The sequence below is a fragment of the Macrotis lagotis genome, chromosome X (genome assembly GCF_037893015.1).
Source record: "Macrotis lagotis isolate mMagLag1 chromosome X, bilby.v1.9.chrom.fasta, whole genome shotgun sequence".
Lineage (NCBI taxonomy): Eukaryota > Metazoa > Chordata > Mammalia > Peramelemorphia > Peramelidae > Macrotis > Macrotis lagotis.
This window is the reverse complement of record NC_133666.1, coordinates 125,351,024-125,375,148: the sequence shown is the minus strand read 5'-3', so window position 1 is coordinate 125,375,148 and position 24,125 is coordinate 125,351,024. Positions and strand designations below refer to the sequence as shown.

General features: G+C 36.6%; 1 protein-coding gene across 1 annotated transcript in view; it reads right to left on the bottom strand.

The window, feature by feature from the left end:
- The window catches only part of EEF2K (eukaryotic elongation factor 2 kinase), an 84,376-nt gene that overhangs the window by 14,649 nt on the left and 45,602 nt on the right, over positions 1–24,125 (bottom strand). The window contains exons 9-16 of the mRNA XM_074206153.1: positions 22,390–22,517; positions 21,228–21,426; positions 20,137–20,204; positions 17,703–17,780; positions 13,259–13,324; positions 11,791–11,925; positions 11,343–11,531; positions 7,806–7,930 (exon numbers count right to left, since the gene is read on the bottom strand). Of these exons, the coding sequence (XP_074062254.1) occupies positions 7,806–7,930; positions 11,343–11,531; positions 11,791–11,925; positions 13,259–13,324; positions 17,703–17,780; positions 20,137–20,204; positions 21,228–21,426; positions 22,390–22,517 (988 nt within the window). The remainder of the gene's footprint in view (positions 1–7,805; positions 7,931–11,342; positions 11,532–11,790; positions 11,926–13,258; positions 13,325–17,702; positions 17,781–20,136; positions 20,205–21,227; positions 21,427–22,389; positions 22,518–24,125) is intronic.

The window sequence follows — 24,125 nt, the reverse complement described above, 5'->3', positions numbered from 1 at the left end:
GTACAGTGTTCTTCTGGTTCTGCTCATCTTGTTCAGCATCAGTTCATGCAAATCCCTCCAGGCTTCCCTGAATTCCCATCCCTCCTGGTTTCTAATAGAACAATAGTGTTCCATGACATACATATACCACAGTTTGCTATGCTATTCCCAATTGAAGGACATTTATTGGATTTCCAATTCTTTGCCACCACAAACAGGGCTGCTATGAATATTTTTGTACAAGTGATGTTTTTACCCTTTTTCATCATCTCTTCAGGGAATAGGCCAGTAGTGGTATTGTTGGATCAAAGGGTATGCACATTTTTGTTGCCCTTTGGGCATAGTTCCAGACTGCTCTCCAGAAAGCTCCACAGCTCCACCAACAATGTATTAGTGTCCCAGATTTCCCACAACCCTTCCAATAATGATCACTGTCCTTTCTGATCATATTGCCCAATTTGAGAAGTGTGAGGTGGTACCTCAGAGATGATTTAATTTGCATTTCTCTAATAAGTAATGATTTAGAGCAATTTTTCATGTGACTATGGATTGCTTTTATCTCATCTGTAAATTGCCTTTGCATATCCTTTGACCATTTGTCAATTGAGGAATGGCTTTTTTTTTAAAATTTGACTCAGTTCCCTGTATATTTTAGAAATGAGTCCTTTGTCAGAAATACTAGTTGTAAAGATTGTTTCCCAGTTTACTACATTTCTTTTGATCTTGGTTATAGTGGTTTTGTCTGTGCAAAAGCCTTTTAATTTAAAGACAAACTAGTCTCCAATTGTGGTATGTCATGGAACACTATTGTTCTATTAGAAACCAGGAGGGACGGGAATTCAGGGAAGCCTGGAGGGATTTGCATGAACTGATGCTGAACAAGATGAGCAGAACCAGAAGAACACTGTACACCCTAACAGCAACATAGGAGTGATGATCAACCTTAATGGACTTGCTCATACCAATGGGGCAACAATCAGGCACAATTTTGGGATATCTGCGATGGAGAATGACATCTGTATCCTGAGACAGAATTGTGGAGTTTGAACAAAGACCAGACTATTACCTTTAATTTTAAAAAAGTTATCCTATTATGTAATTCTGCTATGTCTCATACTTTATATTCCTTCCTTAAGGATATGATTTCTTATCACATTCAACTTAGATCAATGCATACCATGGAAACAACATAAAAACTAACAAACTGCCTTCTGTGGGGGGGGGGTGAGGGGAGGGAAGCAAGATTAGGGGAAAAATTGTAAAATTCAAAATAAATAAAATCTTTAAAAAAACAAAAAGAAATATCTTGTACTATCTTCCTATTGACTCTTGGACAAGAATTCAACCCTTCTATTTGACATTTAAAGTCTTTCATAATCTGGTCCCATCCTATCTTGCCATCCTCATTACACATTACTACCCTATCAGTACATTACCAAGTAGCCAAACTGAACTTCTCTGTGTCCTTCCTCTTTTCCCCCAGGACTAAAGTTCACTCCTTCTAGAACAGATGTATCAAACTGAATGTAACCTGAGTCAAATTAAAATATAATTTAAAATATTTCAAATAAATAAAAATAGAAGATAATTTGTGGTTTTCCAGGTTAACAGGCTACCCTGAGGGATCCCTTTCTGTTTGAATTTGATATCACAATTTTAGAGTTTGCTTTTTCTGATCCCCAAGTACTAGTGCCTTCCCTCAATAATTACTTTGTACTTATTATGTATATAATTATATATCTTCCCATAGAATATAAACTTTTTCGAAGTAGACAATGTATTGTTTGCTGTTTTTGTATTCCTGGTATCTAAGCAGAAAACCCGACGGATCAATTGTCTCTCAGACAGAAGAAATAGCTTATTCTAAGTTTGGTGGTAGAGGAGATCATACTTCACTGCCATCTTTAGTCTTCAATATCTTCTAATGGGGTCTTTTGGGGCAAGGAAGTTGATCAATTAAGCTGGAGTATCAAAAGCCCCAACTTCTACCTCATTTCCTTCATATCTTTCCTTATAATGGAAACAAACACTCCTCATCTAATTCCTTTTCTTAGTTTGCAATGGAAAAAGAGAGTTGACTACATCTTTTGTATGCTTGAATTCAAGATTTCTTCCTTAGGGCTGACATGAAAATGTGAGAAATTTTAGCCCAAGAGGAATATTAGCCAAGAGCCTTCTGGAAGAGATAAGAGGAAGCCAGGTGGTAAGCAGACAGAATGGCTTCTCAGCCTTCCAGAATATCTGTACTCCAACAGAGGGTGGAAAAACTGTTTCCTTGGCTTGATTCCCAGTGAATATCTACCTCACCATTAAGGAAAAAAAAAAAACCAGAACACCAAAACCCCACATCTACAAAAGTGGTTTATGAGTTAATTAAGACCTTTAACAACTACTTAAAAACCACTCTTCCCCTATTTTCCCTCAAGAATGAGAAAGTGGAGCAAAGGGGCTACATCTTTCTGTTTCTTTATCTCAAAATTGAGAGATTTGAATTAGAGTCTTTTTGGCTCTAAAATTCTAGGGTTCTATTTGAATGCTATCATATCATTCTCTTTTCTCCAAGTGTTTTCACTTATTTATTTCCCAGCCTGGAAGCAAATGCTCTCTCTTTGTCTGTCTCCTAACTTTCTTCAAGTTTCAGCTAAATTCCTACATCTTACAAGAAGCCTTTCCCAAGTCCTCAGTTTCTTTTCTTGGAAACCACTCCCCATATCTTGTTTGAACATAATTGTCTGCATGACATAAGATAATATGGACCCTGAGAGGAGGAACCCCATTTTTTTTAATATTCCCAACAGATAGCACAATGCCTAACAATATGTTAGATGTTCAGTTAATGCAAGCTGACTAACTGACCCTAATGGAACACTGCAGCTCTGAAACTCAGTCATCCTCTACCATTAGCAAGTGAATAAATGGAGATCATCCTACCAGGACATCTATGAATTAGTAAAGAAGGAATAAATGAAACCAGTAAAACAAGATATTCAAAGTAAATGCAACAATGTAAATGAAACAAAAAAAGAAATAATGTATAATTTTATAGGGATCAAGTTTGGCCCTACTGAAGAACTGAGAAAAAATGTAACTTTCTTTTGGGAGGGAAGGGGACTGTGGACATAGGATATTGAAAATACTATTAAGACTTCATTTATGAGTTAATTGCTTTGCATAATTTTTATAAAATCTCTCCTTTTTATTCATTACTATAGGGAATAGCTTGATAGGAGAGGTATAAATAGAAATTAAAGTTGTAAATGTAAAATGTAAAAATAAGACGTATTAGTAAAAAAGGTTTTAACAAATTCAAACCTGAAATCAGTATTATTCTGCCTTTATATCCTCACTATGCCCCCATAAAGAATCTGGACTCAGGACACTGGACTTGTCACTGTTTTTTTTTTTTTTAAACCTAATCTTGAAGACTCATATTTGAAAATCTCTTTTTAAAAGTTTAACTGATGGCATTAAAAATAATGCTGTTGGGGCGGCTAGGTGGCGCAGTGGATAGAGCACTGCCCTTGGAGTCAGGAGTACCTGGGTTCAAATCTAACCTCAGACACTTAGTAATTACCTAGCCGTGTGGCCTTGGGCAAGCCACTTAACCCCATTGCCTTGAAAAATCTAACAAAATAAAATAAAAAATAAAAAGATGACTTTAAAAAAAAATATTGCTGTTGCAAATCAGAACCCTCCTCTGTAACTAAAAAGTTTTGTGAAGCAAACTGGACAAATGAACCATGTCTGACAGCATGGGTCTAACTCTGCACCTATAGTCCTTCTACCAAAAGTGAGGACAAATTTTTGTAAGGATGCCAAAATGAATGAGGTCACTCAAGTACTTGCTAACTGTACACATTATTCTCCCGAAACATTAAATAGCATCCAACATACCTTGTGAGGATTTTAGTGGTAAATACATTTTATTAAAAATATAGTTAATTATTTCCATTTGAATTAATTATATTATTATATTAATATTCTTAATATATTTCTATATTATAATTGTTAATCAAATTATATTAATATATATTAAATTATATTATGTGGTGGGGCAGTTAGATGGTAGAGATGGCAGTTAGTGGGTAGAGAACTTATTCTGTAGTTAGAAGGATCTGAGTTCAAATCTAGATTCAGAAACTTACCAGTTGTGTGATCCTAGGTAAGTCACTTAACCCTAACTGCTTTTCCCCTTCTGTCTACCCCCTACCCCACCAAAAAGAGATTTTTAAAAATTATATTATATTTCATTATCATTTTTCTGGAGTTAAGGTAAGTCAATGCATTGATCTGAGTTCTAAGGCCTTTTAGTGGGTAACAAGTTTCTCATCCCACAATCAAATCACCACCTACAGCCTTTGAGGGGACTGTTACTAAAACTTTCCTACTCACTTTAGCTCAATAGGGAGGAGAGATTAGAGCAAGGAAAAACAGGTCAAGACTTCACTCCCTGAGTGGCCTGGATCTTTTTGTTGTCTTCTCTGGGTACAGACAGCGGTCTGCTAGTAAAAACTGAATAACAGGATGGGGGGAGGAGATAGAGAGGGCAAGGAACATAAGTTTCATCTGCACTAGTAACATTTACTTGATCACTTTCTAAGTCTATACAATCAACAATACAATAAATCAAGCCCTGATTTGTAGCTTTTACTGATTTCTAATATAAAAATATTCAAACTGAAAATTTAATCTTTGGCCTCTAGGAGTATGAGCTGGCTTTAGTATATACCCTGTGAGTGTGTGAGTGTGTGTGAGTGTGTGTGTGTGTGTGTGTGTGTGTGTGTGTGTGTGTGATAGTTACAATATATAAATTTTATAAATGCATGTATATATATATATATATATATATATATATACATAAATTTGTATATACACTCACATATTGTCCCTTAAACCCTGTGTTTTCAAAACTGAACATCCTTGGGCAGGAGAGGAAATGGGTGTGAGAGAGAATACAAGTATCAATGAAAAATCCATCAATCATTACTAAAGATATAACTTTGTAATGTCTGCTCAGAGGATGGGAGATCAAAAACATCATGGCTATGCAAAACAGCATAATGTGCCATCAATAGGCAATAAGAGCTTCATACACATTATGTTAGCTATGAGGGTTGGGGATGTCCTTGACACATTTAGAACCTTCTGCATATTTATACTGGATCCAGAGTTTCTGGAAAATATGGCAACTCAAAAAAGACAAGTTCATGCTTTAACAAATTCTTACTGATCATACAGAGATCCCAAATTCTGTCAAACAGGTGATACCACTACCTTCAAATGAAAATTATTTTTTCTGGAAAATAGAAGGTAACAGGGACAGCTAGGTGGCACAGTGGATAGAGCACTGGCCCTGGAGTCAGGAGGACTTGAGTTCAAATCCAATATCAGGCATTTAATAATTACCTAGCTGTGTGGCCTTGGGCAAGTCACTTAATCTCATTGCCTTGCAAAAATAAAAAAAAGAAAAGAAATGAGAGTAACAAAGAGATACTAAGAACAGGGGAAAATCCATATGTACAAAAATATTTATAACAGCTCTTTTTGTAGTGACAAAGAATTGGAAATTGGGATGTTCATCAAATGATGAATGGTTGAACAAATTATGGTATATGAATATTATGGAGTCCTATTGATATGGAAGAAATGATGAGTGGAATACTTCAGAAAAGTCTGGGAAGATTACATGAACTGATGCTGCCTGAAGAAGGCAAAACTTTGTGTAATGATCAAAATGTCATCCACATCCATAGAAAAATGATGGAGGGGGAGGTGGCACAGTGGATTGAACACTGGCCTTGGAGTCAGTAGTACCTGAGTTCAAATCCAGCCTCAGACACTTAATAATTACTAGCTGTGTGGCCTTGGGCAAGCCACTTAACCCCATTGCCTTGCAAAAACTAAAAAAAAAAAAAAAAAAAAAAAGATGGAGTCTGGATGCAGAGCAAAGCCTACTATGTTCACTTCTTTCTCTCATGGTTTTTTCCTCCTTCAGTTCTTTTTTTAAATTGAAATTTTATTTTGCTTTTCCATTTACCTGCAATGGTAGTTTCTCAACATTTGTCCATTTGCAAATTCATGAGTTCCACATTTTTCTACCACCTTCCCTTCTTCCCCTCTCCTCATGGCCACAAATAGCTTGGTACATGTATATGTATATGTATATGTATATGTATATGTATATGTATATGTATATGTATATGTATATGTACAATCAGTTTAACATTTGCATATTAGTCAAGTGAGGAAAGAGGAATTGGAACTAAGGGGAAAGAAAAATACTATGAGAAAGAAAGGAATAACATAAAAGAAGTTTTAAAAAAGTGAACATAGTATGCTTTGTTCTGTATTCAGACCTCATAGTTTTTTCCTCTGCATGTGGATGGCACTGTACATAGCAGGTCTCTCAGGATTGTCCTTGATCTCTGAACTGTTAATAGAAGCTGCATCTATCATAGCTGATCTTCCACAATGTTGTTGTAATGTGTACAATATTCTCTTGGTTCTGTTCACTTCACTCAATCCCCTTTAGTTCTAATTCCTCTTTCATAACATGACTAATATGGATATAAATTAAGCAGGATTGGACATGTACAATTGATATAAGATTACTCACTGCCATGGGGAGAGGGAGGAAAAAGAAGGTGGTCAAAAAATGTGGAACTCAAAAGCTTATAAAAAGATGAATGTTGAAAACAAAATAAAATAACAGAATAAGAAAAAAAAAAGAAAGAAAAGAGAGGGCAAGTGGCCCACAGATTAAGAGCAAATTCATAACTAGAATCTAGATCTTTTCACTCTCAGACCAATGTTTTCTCTTTTAACAAATTTTTATTTGAAACTTAAACACCAAATAATACAGGTATTTCCTGTGGATTGCACATAAAATTGTGGTTCTCTATTATGTGTACTTTGCTTTTCTTTTTAAATATTTACCTATATAATAAATTTAATATGTAACTTTAATTGTATTTTTTCAACTATGTGTAAAGATAATTTTCAACATTCATTTTTGTAAAATTTTGAGTCACAAATTTTTCTTTTTCCTTCCCTTTCCTCCCCTCTCCCCAAGGCAGCAGGCAATCTGATAAAGGCTATACGTGTATAATCAGATCAAACATATTTCTATATTAATCATCAACATGTAACTTTCAAAGCTGTCTGTGATTCTTTATAGCTTTCTTAGTGTGTATTTCAAAAATGCTTCAATGACCCTTTTTTTCTTTCTTTTCCATTTCTTTTTTTGGATGCCCTTTCCTTTATCCCATCCCTCATATTCCTCCACTGGAAAAAAAAGAACTAAGTACTTACAACATATATGAATAATTAAACAAAACAAATTCCCAAACTGCAAGACAGGATCTTTGAAATCTATGGTGATTCTTCAGCAACTGTAACTATACACGTTCAACATTTCTCCTGAAGAAGCAGTGTGGTTCAGTAGACTGAGAGCCAGACTTGGGAGTCAGAAGATCTGGGTTTGAGTTTTAGCACTCACAGGACTAAAGAAGGCCTAGTTCCTATTACATATAGGGATAGGGACTATATCTGTAATTCCATTGGAATAGAGTACAACTCAGGAAATGCCCTCTACTAATGCAGGTGAGCATCTTCTTTGAAACTTATAGCTTTTAGAGTTACCCAGGACTTTGGGAGAATGGGGGGGGGTTGGGGAGTTAAATGACTTGCTTCCATTTGAACCCAGGTCTTCCTGGCTCTCTCTTCATGCATGTGAAATGGGGGTGACAGATGAACAATATTTATCTTGTAGGGTTAGTAATCAGAAAAGTATCAAGCTCGATATAAATGTAAATTTTTATTGTTACCTGTCAGAGCTGAGATTCAGGCCTGTGTCATAGGCCCTTGCCACCAGGATCATAGAATGTCTGTCACCTGCTTCTGCAGCCTTCAGTAAGTAATCAAATCCTTTTGTTCTGTTCTCTTCCGACTCCTATCAAACACACCCAAAATATTATTTATGTGTACATATATATTTTTTATGATCTTTCTTTTTCTCTTTTTCATTCTTTCTTTCTATCATGCTTTAAAAAGAAGTTCAGGGAATCTAATAACTTAAGTTTTTTCTTTTTTTTTAAGTTAAATTCAATAAATTTCATTAGCCACTCCAAGTACTGTATTTGGGAGTAGAGAAGACTTCAATTTGAATCTTGCATCAGGAATTTGCTAGCTGTGTGGAACTGGATAAATCATTTACTTTTATAGGCCTCAGTTTCTTCATTTATAAAATGAAAGAGGATGGGCCCAATGGCTTTTCAAATGTTTCAATGACCCTTTTTTCCTTTCTTTTCCATTTCTTTTTTTTGTATGCCCTTTCCTTTGTCCCATCCCTCATATTCCTCCACTGGAAAGAAAAAAAGAACTAAGTACTTACAACAAATATGAATAATTAAACAAAACAAATTCCCAAACTGCAAAACAGGAATCCCTTTCCAGTTCTAAATTTATGGTGCTATGATCATGCTGGACACTGGTGATAATCTCCTTGCTGAAGCTGCTAGGAATACATGTTTGGAAGAGTAGGTTCCCTCCTTTTATGACAGTATGTCTATTTTGGTGATTCCATTAAGCAGGGACCATGGCAATCTCAATCTATTTATTGCTAAGACAAAGAGAAGACATGCAAATGCTTGAGAAGAAACTAGCCAAATTCAAGCCAGCAGGCTTCCCTCAGTACAAACAATATTAATAGTGATTTTCCACATCTAGCATCTGGCCCTGGCTTAAAAACTGATGACTTCATGTTGTTAAAGCTGCCATTCCTCCTTCTCACTCAGTTCTCTCCTGCCAAAAGGACTTTTTGCTTGCAGTGTTTCAGAAGCCAGGCCAATCCTATGACTTTGTGGAGAGAAATGCAAAATATAAATCCTCCTAATTGCTAGTGTCTTCCATTCTAAAGTTATCATCCCTTGGCTCAGCATTTATCTTGAATATACTGAGTTATATATAAGTCGTTTGCCAATAGAATGTAAGCTCCTTAGAGGCAGGGCCTGTTCTTGCCTTTAACTTCCCTCTGTATTCTTTAGTAAGTACTGAATGCTTGATGGGTGAATGATTGATTGAGAAGGCACTAGTTGTAAAGGAGACCCCTTTGGAAGTTGCATTCACTTTTTCTGTGTGTTCATTAAGATGTTGTCTAGATGAGACCCATGGTTTTGTTTTGTTTTTTTAAGTAATCCAGAAGTCCACAGTGTTTCCCCAACTAGCATGCCAAAACATATTGGTCTTTTGCAATCGTACCTGGTAGTGTATAAAAACCAGTTACATTTTTCCTCATAATTCTACCTTTGGCTTCCCTTATTCACAAATTTTTGGTCAATAAAATGTGTAAATTTTCCCCATGGTAAATCAAAAAATTTACAGGCATGTCACAGAATGTAAAAGGCTAAGAAAGAAGATTAAAGGTGATGATTATCATCTTTTTTGGTTTATTATACCCCTAAACTTTTTTGTTTTTTTCAAGGCAACAGGATCAAGTGACTTGCCCAAGGTCACACAGTTAGGTAATTATTAAATGTCTAAGGCCGGATTTTGCATGTCCTTAGGAGGTAATGGCAGAGAGAGTGCCAGACTTCCTAATAGTCAGGAGGAACCTGGGTACAGATCTTGCCTCTGATACTTAAACAGCTATGGTTTTAATTACCCAGGTAATTAAATTACTGGTCAAAGGATATGAACGGGGAGTTTTCAGAAGAAGAAATCAAAGCGATGAATAGTCATATGAAAAAATGTTCTTAATAGTATTAAATAGAGAAACATAAATTAAAGCACCTATCAGTACAACCTCATACCTATCAGATTGGCTAATGCCAAAAACGGAAAATGCCATGTTGAAGGGGGTGTGTGGAAAAATGGGGACTAACTACTGTTGGTGGAGCTGTGAATGGATCCAACTATTCTGGAGAACAATTTGGAATTAGGCCCAAAGAGCTAAAAATTATTTATACCCTTTGATCCAGTGTAAGCATTAGCAATACTAAGTCTACATTTCAAAAAGACCAAAGAAAAGGAAAAATGACCTATTTATATAAAGATATTTAGAGAAGCTCTTTTTGTGGTGGTAAAGAATTGGAAATTGAGAGGATGCCCATCTATTGGGAATTAGCTGAACATGTGCTATATGATTAAGATAGACTACTGTTGTACTATAAGAAATGATGAACAGGATAGTCTCAGAAAAATCTGGGAAGACATATGAACTGATGAAAAATGAAGTGAGCAGAACCAGGAGAACATTATGCACAGTAATATCAATATTATGAGGATGATCAACTGTGAAAGACTTAGCTACTCTGTCTGATACATACAATGATTCTAAAACAATTCCAAAGGACCCAGGATGAAAAATGCTATACCCCTACAGAGAGAATTGATGAAACTTGAATGCAGAATGAAGCATAATTTTTTCTACTTTATTTTTATTGTGTAAACTAGATTCTCTGTAGAGCTGGTATTATTTTGTACTGCACTATCCAATCCTATAGTCCCTTCCAGATCTTATGTACCAGCCTAGGTTGGCTATGCTAGCTTCTTATTACAATTCCAAAGGTATACTGAGTTATAGTTCTTTCACAATATGACTAATATGGAAATAGTTTTGCATGACTTCACATATATAACTGATATAAAATTGTTTGCCTTCTCAAAGAGGGGGAAGGGAAGAAGAGAGGGAGAGAATTTGGAACTCAAAAAAATTTTTTAAATGAATTTTAAAATTTTTTTACATGTAATTAGGAAATGTTTAATGAAATAAATAAAAATAAAAGTTTAAAAATTAGTTGAGGCTTAACCTAAGTTTCCTTACATGTAAAATAGGAATAATAGTAACCAATTTCACTGGGACCTTACAGTATGATTGGGAAGATCAAATGAGATAATGTGCTCTGAAAATATTCAAGTGTTATTTAATTATAAGTCATTATTGTAATTGTTTTCATATCAAAAATTATCTTATCAATAGTCTGGTACAGAGGGGTGAATCATGTAAACCATGCCATGCATGGGGGAGATTGAAATAGGTGCCTACTGGGATGAAGTAAATTATGTCTGACACTAATATGATGAGGAAGGGGAGAAGGGAGGAAAGAACTGATATTTAAGTTGATTAAAGAGGGCTAAATAGACCCAGGTTGGAAATAGAGCGGGTCTAAGAATCCATACCAATAATCAGCCAGATTGGGCTGATGGATGACCAGTGAACTTCCAGCTAGGATGAAACAGAGATATTAACTCTCCAAAAATAATAAAAGAGGTGACACTGCCACCCATCATTCAATAGGGTTGTTACCTTAGCAACAGCAACATTTAGGCATCATCCCCTTGGTCCTGGACTGGCCATCTCTTACCTTTAAGAAGACGTCAGCCAGGATGTGGTGGGGAAGCTGAGAGTACATGAGCCCAAGCCCCACAATGGCCTCAAGCTCCCCCAGATCTGCTGCATGCTCCAGATGGAAGATGGCTGACTCCTGATCCCAGGGCTGGTCCTTCTCACAAAAGCGCCCCCCTTCATGGTATCGCACCATGGCCAGGTGAACCTGCCATAGACCACAGTGTTTAGGGCTTATGAGGATGCAGTTTGGCTGCTACTTCTAATAAGGGAACTTATCCCTACCCAGATAGCACATGGAAGCTAACCTGCAGGAGGAAATGATTAGCAAAGGAGCAGTGTGAATCTTTAGAGAAACTGTTTATGATCAGATTAGTGCTAGCTGGACAGATTCCCCTTGGTAGGAAGCAAAAGATTCCCCCCCCACACACCTTTTTTCTTTTCTCTCAAATGCATATCACCAATACCTTCCCCAAAATGGACTTCCCGATTTTCTTTTCAAGGTCTAGATCATTAAGTCTCTGCATTTCCACAGCAACACAAGATGGCCTCTGGAGGTGAAGCCTGGCAGAGTTATAGAGATTCCATTTCTCCACACTGACCTGGAAGAAGAGAATATAATACAAAATTTATATTTGAAAGAGGAGAGATGCTCTGGGAATTAATGCATTTCACTTTTACCCTCACTGAGCTGGTGAAACCTCAGCACAAAAGACACCTCTTCACAAACTCTTGGGTTGGTATGAGGAAAAAAGCAAGGACTAAGTTTATAGGGCTGTTGCAAACTTACACCACTCCATTCCTAATCACCCCAATACACCACTTCAGTTAACATGGAAAAAATGGAACATTTTAGCAATTGACAAAAACATTTGGCAATCCTGAAAGCAGCCACTGTATAAAAAGTCTTTAGACTTGGGACAAGACCAATCAGGGAACAGCTCCCAAAAAACCAACACCAAACATGTTGTCTTAATTCTATAACCACTGGTGACTTTCAGTTAATTTCTCTTGAACTCCATTAAAAAAAATAAATAAATCACCATAAAGGCAATAACAGTAAAAATAAAATTATCAAATCCATCTTCAAGGTAATCAGCTCAATTGAAGTCAACCCCATTTTTTTCTTGGCTATTCTTTGGCCCAGTATTTAAAAAACAAGATGGACACTTGAAAGGAAGAAGAGGTTTATGATCTAGGTCAACAAGCTGGAGAGGCCAAGTTTTAAAATGGAACTAGCCAGCTAAGTATGTGTTGGATGAGGTGCAAAAAGTAGGAAGCAACGTAGGAAATGAAAATCTCAGGATAGGATCTGCTTTAGCCAATGAGTCCCTGGCAGACTTAAAAAATTAACTTGTAGAAGATTAGGTTTATTTCTCATCATTCCCATATATACATTCTCCACTGGTCTATTCACTACTCCTCAAAGGTGCCTTTATTCATAATATTTTCTCCATCTGGAATGCCCTTCCTATCTTTGCCACTCATTCAGATCCTACCCATTCCTCAAAATTCACCTCTCCTTCCTTTCTTTCCAAAGTGGAAAACCATCTTAAACTCTTCTGAACTCCCATAGTTCTTAGGCATTTACTGTCCAGTACTGTTATTTTTTCCATCTATCTTGCTTCCTCCAATTAGACTTATCATCCTTGAGGACAGCAAACATGTCACAACTCTTTGTATCCTTCACAGAGCCTCGCTCTGCAAGCATGAATAGAAACTTGTTATAGTACCTTTTCTTCCAGAAAAAGAACTAATGGGAGGAAAAAAGACCCAAAGGACAGAAAGGTGCCCCTGTAAACCAGATGATTCTGGTCATGTGAAAGGGAGTGGCCAGTGGATAACCATAGCAGATACATAGCAGCTTCCAGTTTACAAAGCACTTTTCAATATATAACAATGAACAATTCTTTATGAAGAAATATTATTATTTACCCTTCCATAACTGCCCAGACTATCTTCATCGGATTCATACTGTTTCCGGTTGCCATTTGAATGGGCCTAGATAAAGGCAAAGATTTTAATAAATCAAAACATACATCTCTTCTCCCCCTCCTGCCTCCCAACCTCAATGTTCCACTTGGCCTAGAATTGGATTAACTATCCGTGACTGAGGCTTATTCAAAAAAGTCATACCTTTTACTTCTTCCCATCCCTCAAAAAGCTAGATTAGCTGGTACTCTGTCTAAACCATCCCTAGGTAAACTACATTTATTCCTTGACCCAGGGCTAACATTATGTTATTGTTTTAACTCACACCCATAGTTCTAAAGTGAGACCTTGGAAACCCAGGCCCATCTAATGATACTGCCCTCAAGATGGCAACCATTCTAGGACAAAGCCCTATTATCAGGATGCCTCTGGAATTGTAATAAGAAGCTAGCATAGCCAACCTAGGTTTGTAGATAAGATCTGGAAGGGACTTATAGGATTGGATGGTGCAGTACAAATAATACCAACTCTACAGAGAATCTAGTTTCAAATCATAATTGATACTTATTAGTACTTGTGTGACCTCAGGCAAGTCACTTGATTTCTCTGTTCAATTTTTTCTAATTGTGTCTGACTCTTCTTGACCCCATTTGTGATTTACTTGGCAAAGATACTGGAGTGTTTGTCATTTTCTTTTCCAGATCATTTTACAGATGAGGAAACTGAAGCAAACAGAGTGAAGTGGTTTGACCAGGAATAAGTATCTGAGGCTCGATTTGAACTTAAAAGATAAATCTTCCTGACTCCAGTTACAGTGCTCTAACCACTGTGCTTAGCTGCCCAACTTTTCTGGATGATCTCAGTTGCAAAAGGAGGGGATAGAGACCTGAGGTCCCTCTTCTAGTTCTAGCTCAGATCCAAAAAACAAGCTTCACATAATAGAGATTTATATTCATAAAATATTCTCCTTTTGTTTTTTGCTCTCTTTATAAATATAAGTGGATAGGGTGGCTAGGTGGCGCAGTAGATAAAGCACCGGCCCTGGAGTCAGGAGTACCTGGGTTCAAATCTGGTCTCAGACACTTAATAATTACCCAGCTGTGTGGCCTTGGGCAAACCACTTAACCCCATTTGCCTTACAAAAAAACCCTAAAAAAACAAACAAAAAAACCCAAAACCAAATATAAATGGATAAATATAGATAAATGTACATACCATACAGCTATCTACAAATATTTGTAAAAGTATCATAAAGCAAACAGTTTTGAAAGATTTGAGGACAATCAATGCAATGCTCAACCATAATTTCAAAGCATAAGGCAGTGAAAAAAGGCTATTTATCTTTTGACAGAGAGGTGATTGACTAAAAATACATAATGAGACGTATTTTTGGAAATGACCAAAATAGGATTTTATTTTGCTTGACTGTATTTGATATGAGAGTTTTGGGTTTTCTTTCTTTCAGTGAAGTGGGGGCAGATGGGGAAGAGAAAAAAATAAATACTTGATAACTAAAAAAAAATTAAAAAATAAATACAAACAATGCATTTGGAGAGGCTAGTTTTACTTGGTGTTTAAGTTCAGAATGCTTTTTTTTTATGTGAAAACAAGATCCTAAAACAAGGCCTAAAGATAAATGACTTCTGGATTCTACACTCTGTTCTCCATTTGTAACACAAAACTTAACTTTTACCTGGGACAAAAACATCTACTCACCGCCCCCCCCCCCCCCCCCCGTAAGACACTATTTTTTATTTTCCTACCAAAAGAGGAAGCAACGAAATATACTAGGAAATAAGGGGACAGAATATCAGCAACTCTACTGATATACATAACTCCCAACTTTTTCTTTCCATAGCCTTGCTCATTTCTGTGACTCAAACCCCAAACTCCTAAAACTAAAAGGGAATCTCAGAGACCATTTAATCAAAACCTTTTTTTGAGTTGCACTGACTGAATGGCAGTCTGTTGTTCCCTTGACCCTCAGTCCCCTGTTATCTTTCTGCCACTTTCTACCACTCCTCCATGTCCTCAGACCTAATGCTTCAAACACAAAGGCTGAAAGCATAAGCTCCCAGGTGTTCTGACTGGGGTCAGCAAAAGATTTCAGAGGGAAATGGATCTGCAAGCTAAGTCTGAAATAAATAGTCCCTTTTCCTAGTCTCTACCCATTATGTGCGGTAACAGAGATGCATCACTAGAAGAGAAGAGGATAGTGTTTTGTCAGAAGAGTATTTGAACAGGGAGGTTCTGATTAATGAAGGAGAGGCATTATATTCCCATCTATAAAAAGTGGTGGGCAAGGAACTCTCCACCTATTGATATTGTTTCTTCTAGAACATTAAGATTTTTTTTTAGTTTAAGGGAGATGATGGAGTAAATCAGAAAATTTTCTGCTTTTCAAATTTCCTCCACAAAAAAAGCCAGAACGTTATTCTAGAGCTGAAGAAATCAACCTTGGGTTAAAGCAGTAAGTCAATTTGAGAAGACCCCAGGAAAGATCTGACCTCCTGGGGCAGATATTCAGCCTGAGTGAAATGCGAATATCTCCAAAATATCTCCAAGCCAGAAACAATAAACAAGAAGCCCTGGGGGGTGCAGCTGGCTGGAAGAGGCTGCCTCAACCTTAGAAACTTTATCTTGTGTGTGTGTGTTTGTGTGTGTGGGGGAGACTGGGACAACTGAGAAGGAAGATTGTACCTTAGAATATGAATAGGATGAATTTATTCATAAAATGCAAACAGATAGATTAAAATTTTAAATTTTAAATTCAACAATATGTTGCATTATAAAAATGAGATACAGAAAGATAAAATAAAGATCAAGAATAGATTTTAATACGTAAAAAAAAGCAGGGCTAGTAATTATCATCCCGGAGAAAGTTCAACTTAAAATAGATTTAATCAAAAGTGAAAAATAGAGTCACTAAATTATATGTCAGCAAAATTATTCAATATTATTTTATAGCATTTAAAATACCTACACAGTATAAAATACCTGATTGTATACCTTACAAAACTGACATAGGAACTATATGAACATAATACATTTTTTACACAAATAAACTCAGATCTAAATATTTGAAAAAATATTTATTATTCATGGACAGGTAAAGTCAATATAATTTTTTAAAATGACAATTTTACCTAATGTCTATTTATTCAATGCCATCTTAATTAAATTACTAAAAATTATTTTGCTGAGTTAAAAAGTAATTGTAACAAAGTTCATTTGGAAAAACAAAAGACAAAAACCAGGGAAAAAAGGTGTAAAGGAAGCAGATGCAATTGTATCAGATGTTAAACTATAATGTGGGAGGACTGCTGAAATGTAAAAAGGATAATTTCAATTATTTTAAAATGAAATATTCTTCTATAAATAAAACCATATAGCCAAGAATAGAAGGAATGCAGAAATTGAGGAAAACATTTTCAGAGTCAATCTCTCAAAGAGGATGTACCTGGGTTGGAATAGGAAGAGCTGATTTAGAAAAACATGAAAAGACAGACTTATGAAGATACTATCCACTTTCAGAGAAACAAAGGATAAGAGGAAAGAAGCAAAAACGGTCTTACACATATATATGTATGAGTGATAATGTGTATGTATGTGCAAGTTAAAGCTATATATATATATATATATATATATATATATATATATATATAGAGAGAGAGAGAGAGAGAGAGAGAGAGAGAGAGATAAAGCTTAATTGTACCTTCTTTAGGGTGATGGAGGGAGAAAAAAACAAAGTGAAACAGTGCATAGCAGAGAACAAAAGAAAACCAACAAGGAAGCAAAGAAAAGTTGGGCAGCTTTGGAAAAAAAAGTCTAGTATTTATTATATAAGTTTTCTTGAAAGGGAAATTTATTATTTTATAGTGAATCCTCTCCTATAGTCTGCTGTCAAGGGCAGTCAGGTGGCACAGTGAATAGAGCACTAGCCAGGAGTTAGAATCCAGCCTCAGACACTTGACACTTACTAGCTGTGTGACTTTGGGCAAGGTACTTAACCCTGACTGCCTCATCCAGGGCTTTCTTTAGTCATCCTGATTCATATCTGGCCACTGGACCCAGATGACTCTGGAGGAGAAGAAAGTGAGACTGGTGACTTAGCACAGCTTCCCCCTCACTCAAATTCAATTCATGTGCTTGTCATGGCATCATTCACACTGATACCAAGGTGTTCTTTGAGAGCGAAAGACAAACATCATCAGTTTGCAGGCAATTTCTTTTCCTTTTTTCATTAAGTTTAAAATTTTAAAAATACTAAAAAAAACCCCAACACACCCCAAACAAAACAGAAATCAATCAATCACATCAAAAATCTCATCTTTTAGGAAATGGAAAAACGTCTAAAAGCAGCCATTTCTCTATTCCCATTCACAGAATAAGAAGGAAATAGCAATCCATGAGGTATATGATTCCATTCCCCAACAGGTTACCTTACCTTGTCTCGGGAATCTATGTCTTCCAGTTCATTCCTCTTTTCACTGGGGTATCCACTGTCCCCACCATTCTCAGAATCCTGTGGATACAGGGAGGTAAGCATTCATGTGAGTCTTCTCAGGGTGGAACCCCATGAAACACCCAAGGGCACAGTCTATCTCGGGTAGGCTTAGCATTGTGCACTTCCTCTTGGTACATCACTAGTAAGGCTTGGTATGTGACACAGTAAGGCCATCTTTATCCATTTTATCCACTGCTAGTTATTATTATTATCAAGTAATATTTAGTTGAATTAAAATTATCATATTTCCCCCATGGATAAAACACACCCTTTTTTGAAAAAATTTGGGGTCTAAAAACTGGGAGCGTCATACAGTGGTTGTAGTTTTTTTACTTGCATTTTCCACTTTTTTGTCCTTGTTTTTGCACTCCTTGTTGATTTTTATATGTGCATTTCTCACTTTTTCATCCTTGTTTTTGTGCTCATTGTAGTACTTTTTTACTTGCATTTTCCACTTTTTTTGTACTTGTTATTTTTTTACTCATTGTTTCACATTTGTTACCAGTATATTAGGTTATTTTTTGTCATGTTCTGCCCAGAAATGGCTCAGAAAAGATTTTTTTCCAAAGCTGAATTCAAGTTCCAAGTGAACAGTTTGCAAAAGTAAATGAAAATCATGCTGCTGAACATCAGCTTGGTCTTCCTCCAACTGAGAAAACAATCCAGACTGGCTTCAGGAAGAAGAAACCCTCCTGAAAAATGCCAGGTAGAAGAAGGTAATGAGAGAGAAGTCAGCCAGATGACTTGAGGATTCAAGAGATGGATGGAAGAGCAAAGGGCCATTGGAATTCCTGTGTCCACAAAGATAGTTCCGCAGGAGGCAAGAAGAACTGCTAATGAAAAAGAAGCAACTGATTTCAAAGGAGGACACAACTGGTGCTTCTGGTTCATGAAACAGAATGGACTAGGCAGGTGTACATGCACCAGACTTGCCCAGGGAGTGCTGGGGGTCAACCACAGACCAGAGTACAGGCAGAGCCTCTCCTGAGACTGATTTGTCATCAAACATAGATGAGGACGAGTTAATAGATGCGAGTTTTGACAGTGATGAGGAGTTGTATGAATTTTATGATGAATAAAACTTGAGTTCAATAACTTTATATAATGTATTTTTTTTTCAAATTTCAAGCCCTCATATTAAGGTGTCTTAAACACTGGGAAATACAGTATGTATGAATCTTACACATTAAAAAAAAAGACTGTTACTGATTTGAAGCATATCTTTGGCCCTTTTCTAAAGGGCTTAATTCTCCACTCTTGGCTATACACAGAATACAGTAAAACTGCCATTCCCTTGCTTTGGTGGGGGGATGGGGGGAGAGAAACAACAAAGACCCTTCACCATTTTTGCAAGAATTTGAGGTGATTTAGCTCCCCTTTTTCCCTCTTCACAATTCTTCCCTCTCTACTATACACAGATACAGCAAGTAAAATATACATATACATTAATGGAACATGGATGTTCATTGCTTTATGTTAAAAACTGACCTTTCAGACTCAATTTCGAGACCTAGGTTGCCCAATTTTGCATCTGAAAGAGTTATAACCTGTTTCTTGATTCACTTGACTTATTCTATCCTCATTCCTTGTCCATTCTCTACTCCACTCCTGCTCCTCACTACCTCTGGTATCAGACAACATCTGGCTTCTTTATTTTTTTTTAACCAAAGCTTTTATTTTATTTTTTTACAATTACATACAAAGATAGTTTTCAACATTCATCCCTTTGCAAGCTTTTGAGTTCTCCACTTTTTTTCTACCCTTTTTTCCCTTCCCCCTCCCCATGGTAGTGAACAATCTAATATAAGTTGTATAAGTACAATAGTGTCTAACATATTAGTCAGGTTGTCCAAAAAGAATTAGAACCAAGGGGAAAAAACACCAAAAAGGCAAAGACTATCAAGGGAATTAATAGGCCTAGCTGCATCAGATCTAAAACTAAATTATAACAGTCTGTAGACAGAGAAGAGGAGCAGCAGAATAGATTAGGGACAAAAGAAACAGTAGTAAAGGACTATCTACTATTTGATAAATCCAAAGGCTGGCTCTGAGATAAGAACTCATTTGACAAAAACTGGAAAGAGAATGGCAGAAAGTAGGCCTTGACCAACATCTCATATCCTATACCAAGATAAGGTCAACACTGATAAAGGATTTTGATTTAAAGGGTGATACTATACACCAAATAGGAGAACAAGGAATAGTCTGTCAGATACATGAAGAGGGGAGAATTTATGACCACACAAGAGACAGAAAATATTATAAACTGAAAATGTATAATTCTGATAACATCTTGCTCCTTAAAACCCCAAACCAATGGCTCTCACAGACTACTCAGTTTCTGGCTGCTTGTTTGCCAAGTGATCATACTCACTCGACGGTTATCCAGGTGTTCATGGTCTTTGTGCCCCAGGTTATCAACATCACTGAATTGTGGCCAGTCTAAGAAGGGAAGAATGAATAAGCATAAAATATTATGTGCTGGGTATATGCAAAGTACTGTAATAAGTGATGGATAAACAAATACAGAAATAAGAGAATTTCCATTGCTCTCATGGGAATTCACATTCTCTCTCTCTCTCTCTCTCTCTCTCTCTCTCTCTCTCTCTCTCTCTCTCTCTTTGCAAGGCAGTTGGGCTAAATGATTTGCCCAAGTTCACACAGCTAGGTAATTATTAAGTGTTTGAAGCTGAATTTGAACTCAGGTCCTCTGGACTCCAGGACTGGTGCTCTGTCCACTGCACTACCTAGCTGCCCCCATTCTCTCCCTTATAGGAGAGAAAATTTAGAAGGATTCCAGCTGTAAGTTAAATAGAAAAGCCAAAGAGTCTTTCCAGTGACAAGTAACTGGAGTTAAGCTTCCTATAGAAATCACATGTGTGATGGAAGTGGTGATGGTAAACCAGAATAAGATCAGGGTGTTAAGAGGCTACACAAGGGTGCAAAATTCTAATGAACACTTCTGAAAGAATTTTTAAACTATGATAATCCTTAACAGATAAAGACTGGAATTGAAAGACAGTTTGTTGCAGTAGAAAGAGCTAGTCTTAGAGTTAGGAAGACCTGACTCCCAATGTTGTCTCTAATATAAGTTAGCTGTGAAATAATGGTCAAGTCATTCAACCTCTAAGGGCTTCAGACAATTCTCTAAAACCATAAATTACAGAAGGAGTTAACAATCTTCATCTGTGGAATGTATTTTCATATTAGGGGTTCCCTACTCCAAAAACATAGGTCTTGTTCCTTCTCCCCTACCCCTTCCCAAAGTCCTTAGATACTGTAGGAGCTTAAAGGAAAAAAATTCTGATCTTTATTTATAGGAGTTTTAAAAATCTCATCATATAACTAAATAAAGCCTTCAAGACTCATTTAGTATAAACTCTGTATTAATACCTCATCCCAGCCACCCTCACTACCTGGAAATCCCCAAAACAGAGACAGCCCACAGCCAGAATTGTAACTTACGGAGGTGGTCTATTCTCTGACTGTGCGGTGTGAATGAAGGGGAGGAAGGGAGGGAGTCAAATGTCACATCACTCATATTTTCATCTCCAGAGTTCTCAGAAAGGCGAGAGAGCAGTGGTGGACGGCTCCCTGAGAAGGTCCTCACCCTTGGGCTGCCACACTTTTCCTCTGTGCCCCGAACAAGGGTCTGGGCTGATTGCTTGGCAAAAATGGTAAATGGGGGGAAATCAACATACAAAATTGGAAATACTTTCAAGGTCTTTAAACCTATGACACTAAAAACCCTAACAACTGACATCCCCAGATGCTCCCTTTATTTGATGTGATTGACAAATTTAAAAGTCAATTCATTCTTGGCTTCTGGGAAATGACCCCAAATTAATTTTTTTTTTTTTTTTTTAGTGTTTTTGCAAGGCAATGGGATTAAGTGGCTTGCCCAAGGCCACACAGCTAGGTAATCATTAAAGTGTCTGAGGCTGGATTTGAACTCAGGTACACCTGACTCCAGGGCTCTATCCATTGTGCAACCTAGCCACCCCAAATGATTTTTTTAATGACTACTTTTTTTTTTAGGTTTTTGCAAGGCAAATGAGGTTAAGTGGCTTGCCCAAGGCCACACAGCTAGATAATTATTAAATGTCTGCAGCCAGATTTGAACCCAGGTACTCCTGACTCCAGGGCCAGTGCTTTATCCACTGCACCACCTAGCCACCCCTCCAAATTAATTTTCTAAATTAAATTTCTTGAAGTTTTACAACAAATGCTTTTCAACCACCTTATCCTGGGTATATCTTATTCATGAAGAGAGGCAGTTATTAATTCTTAAAAGAATCTTGAGCCAAGATTCTCCAACATTTTCTAGGCTATATAAAATTTGTGAATAATTTAAAGAGAAGTATTAGACCAGATAGAATTCTACATCCTTCTCCATTTACTCAAGCCACCCTATGCCTACTATAAACATACAACATGAACATACTCAAGATATACTCTCTCCTCCCCAATTATTCCAAATCTACCATCCCTGCAGTCAAAAACTGCTCAGGAATAGGGAATTTCAGATTGGCTGGCACAGAATTCAAAGGAGATCTCAGATCTATGACATACCAAAAGCTTAGCATGCTGACAATGTCCCAGAAGTTATATAAAGGAGGGCACCTACCAACAACTTTGTGTTCTGATTGACAGAATCCTTCTCCTTTGGTGAGAGGTCAAAGGGAGTGAGGCCCATGCTCTTGCAAATCCGGTTGCAGGCATGAGAGTGGAAGAACAAGGCCATACCTCGCACACCTATGAGTAGGAAACCCACAGTCATGATTCCCAAAGAGAAAACTGGCCTACCACCCACCCTTTACCCATACTCCAAATACAGGCCATTCCTTTTCCCTCTTTTCAACCCTTGGTTAAATAATTTACTCCATTTGGAGTGCATCCTGGGGCAGAGCTGACATGGCTAAGAGTGAACCCTTTCAGTAGAAAACCCACTTGTACAAAAAACATTTATAAGAGACGGTAATTCATAGAAAGATTTACATGAACTGATGCTGAGTGAAGTGAGCAGATCTAGAACAGTGTACATACTGACAGCAATACTGTGATGGACTTGCTCATTTCAGTAGTTTATAATCAAAGACAATTCTAAAAAACTTGTGATGGAAAATATCATCTATATCCAAAGGAAGGAACTGGAAGACAATTTCCAATAAAAGTTGTCTTATGTATTATGTTTTTTCTCTCTAATTTTTTTCCCCTTTTTGATTAGCTTCTTTCACAGCATGATTAATATGGATGCATGTTTAACCTAGTTAAACACATATAACCTATATTAGATTGAAGGGAGAGAGGGAGAAAAATGTGAAACTCAAAAACCTTGCAAAAAATGATTGTTGAGAACTATCTTTGCATATATTTGGAAAAGTAAATAAAATATTTAATTTAAAAAAAAGATTGAACCCTTCCATATCTCAGCCCTCTGGCCTTGCCTACATTCTTTCCATTTTTCTCAGTGAAAGAAAAATCATATTTATGTTATCTTTACTCCTGTGAAGGATAGGACAATTTACTGTTCTGTGACCCCACTTTGACACCTTATGATTCCAAGACATATATTGTTTAGGCCAAAACTTTTAATTCTCTCAAGCTCACTCACATTAGTCTCATCCACAATAGTGACCCTCTTATTCTCTTTGCTTGATTTTCACTATGCCTTCTGGAATCCCTATTCCATTGTTAATAAACTGTCAGTCATTTTAGACTTATGCCCTCCTCCTTGAAATGACTTTATGTTTTTTGCATTTACATATCTGTGTATACTTGTATCCCCTCAGTATTTAAATACATAGTAAATTGAATTGATTTGTTTTCTAAAATAGAATACTGTTATGAATGATTGGAGTACAAGGGGTAAATGGAAGGAGAGTTCCAAATCTGAAATCAGAAAGGATCTGAGTTCAAATTCAATCTCAGACACTGAAACCTCGGGCAAGCTCTGTTTGTCTCAGTTTTCTATCCACAGAACCTATTTCCTAGGGCTATGGTGAGGATTAATTAAAAAAAAATTGTATAGTGCCTAGAACCCAATAAACAATATGTAAAAGTGAGCTATTATTATTAGTAGTAGTATTTCAATAATTAGTTTCATTATTATATTGAATTTATAATCAATTATAGATTATATATGACCTATTAGTTATATTTTATAATATAATTACTATTAATAATAATAATTATTATTGTTATTATTATTATTGAAATAAATCAGGATATAATGGGAGAAATAGAGACAGTGGAGTCAGATGTGAGGTCTTTGAACTGGAATTAGCTATGTTTACCCACTGGGGCTCAGATTTATAATCTATAAAATCAGAGGCCTGGGCTGAATATTTTTAAAAGTCCCTT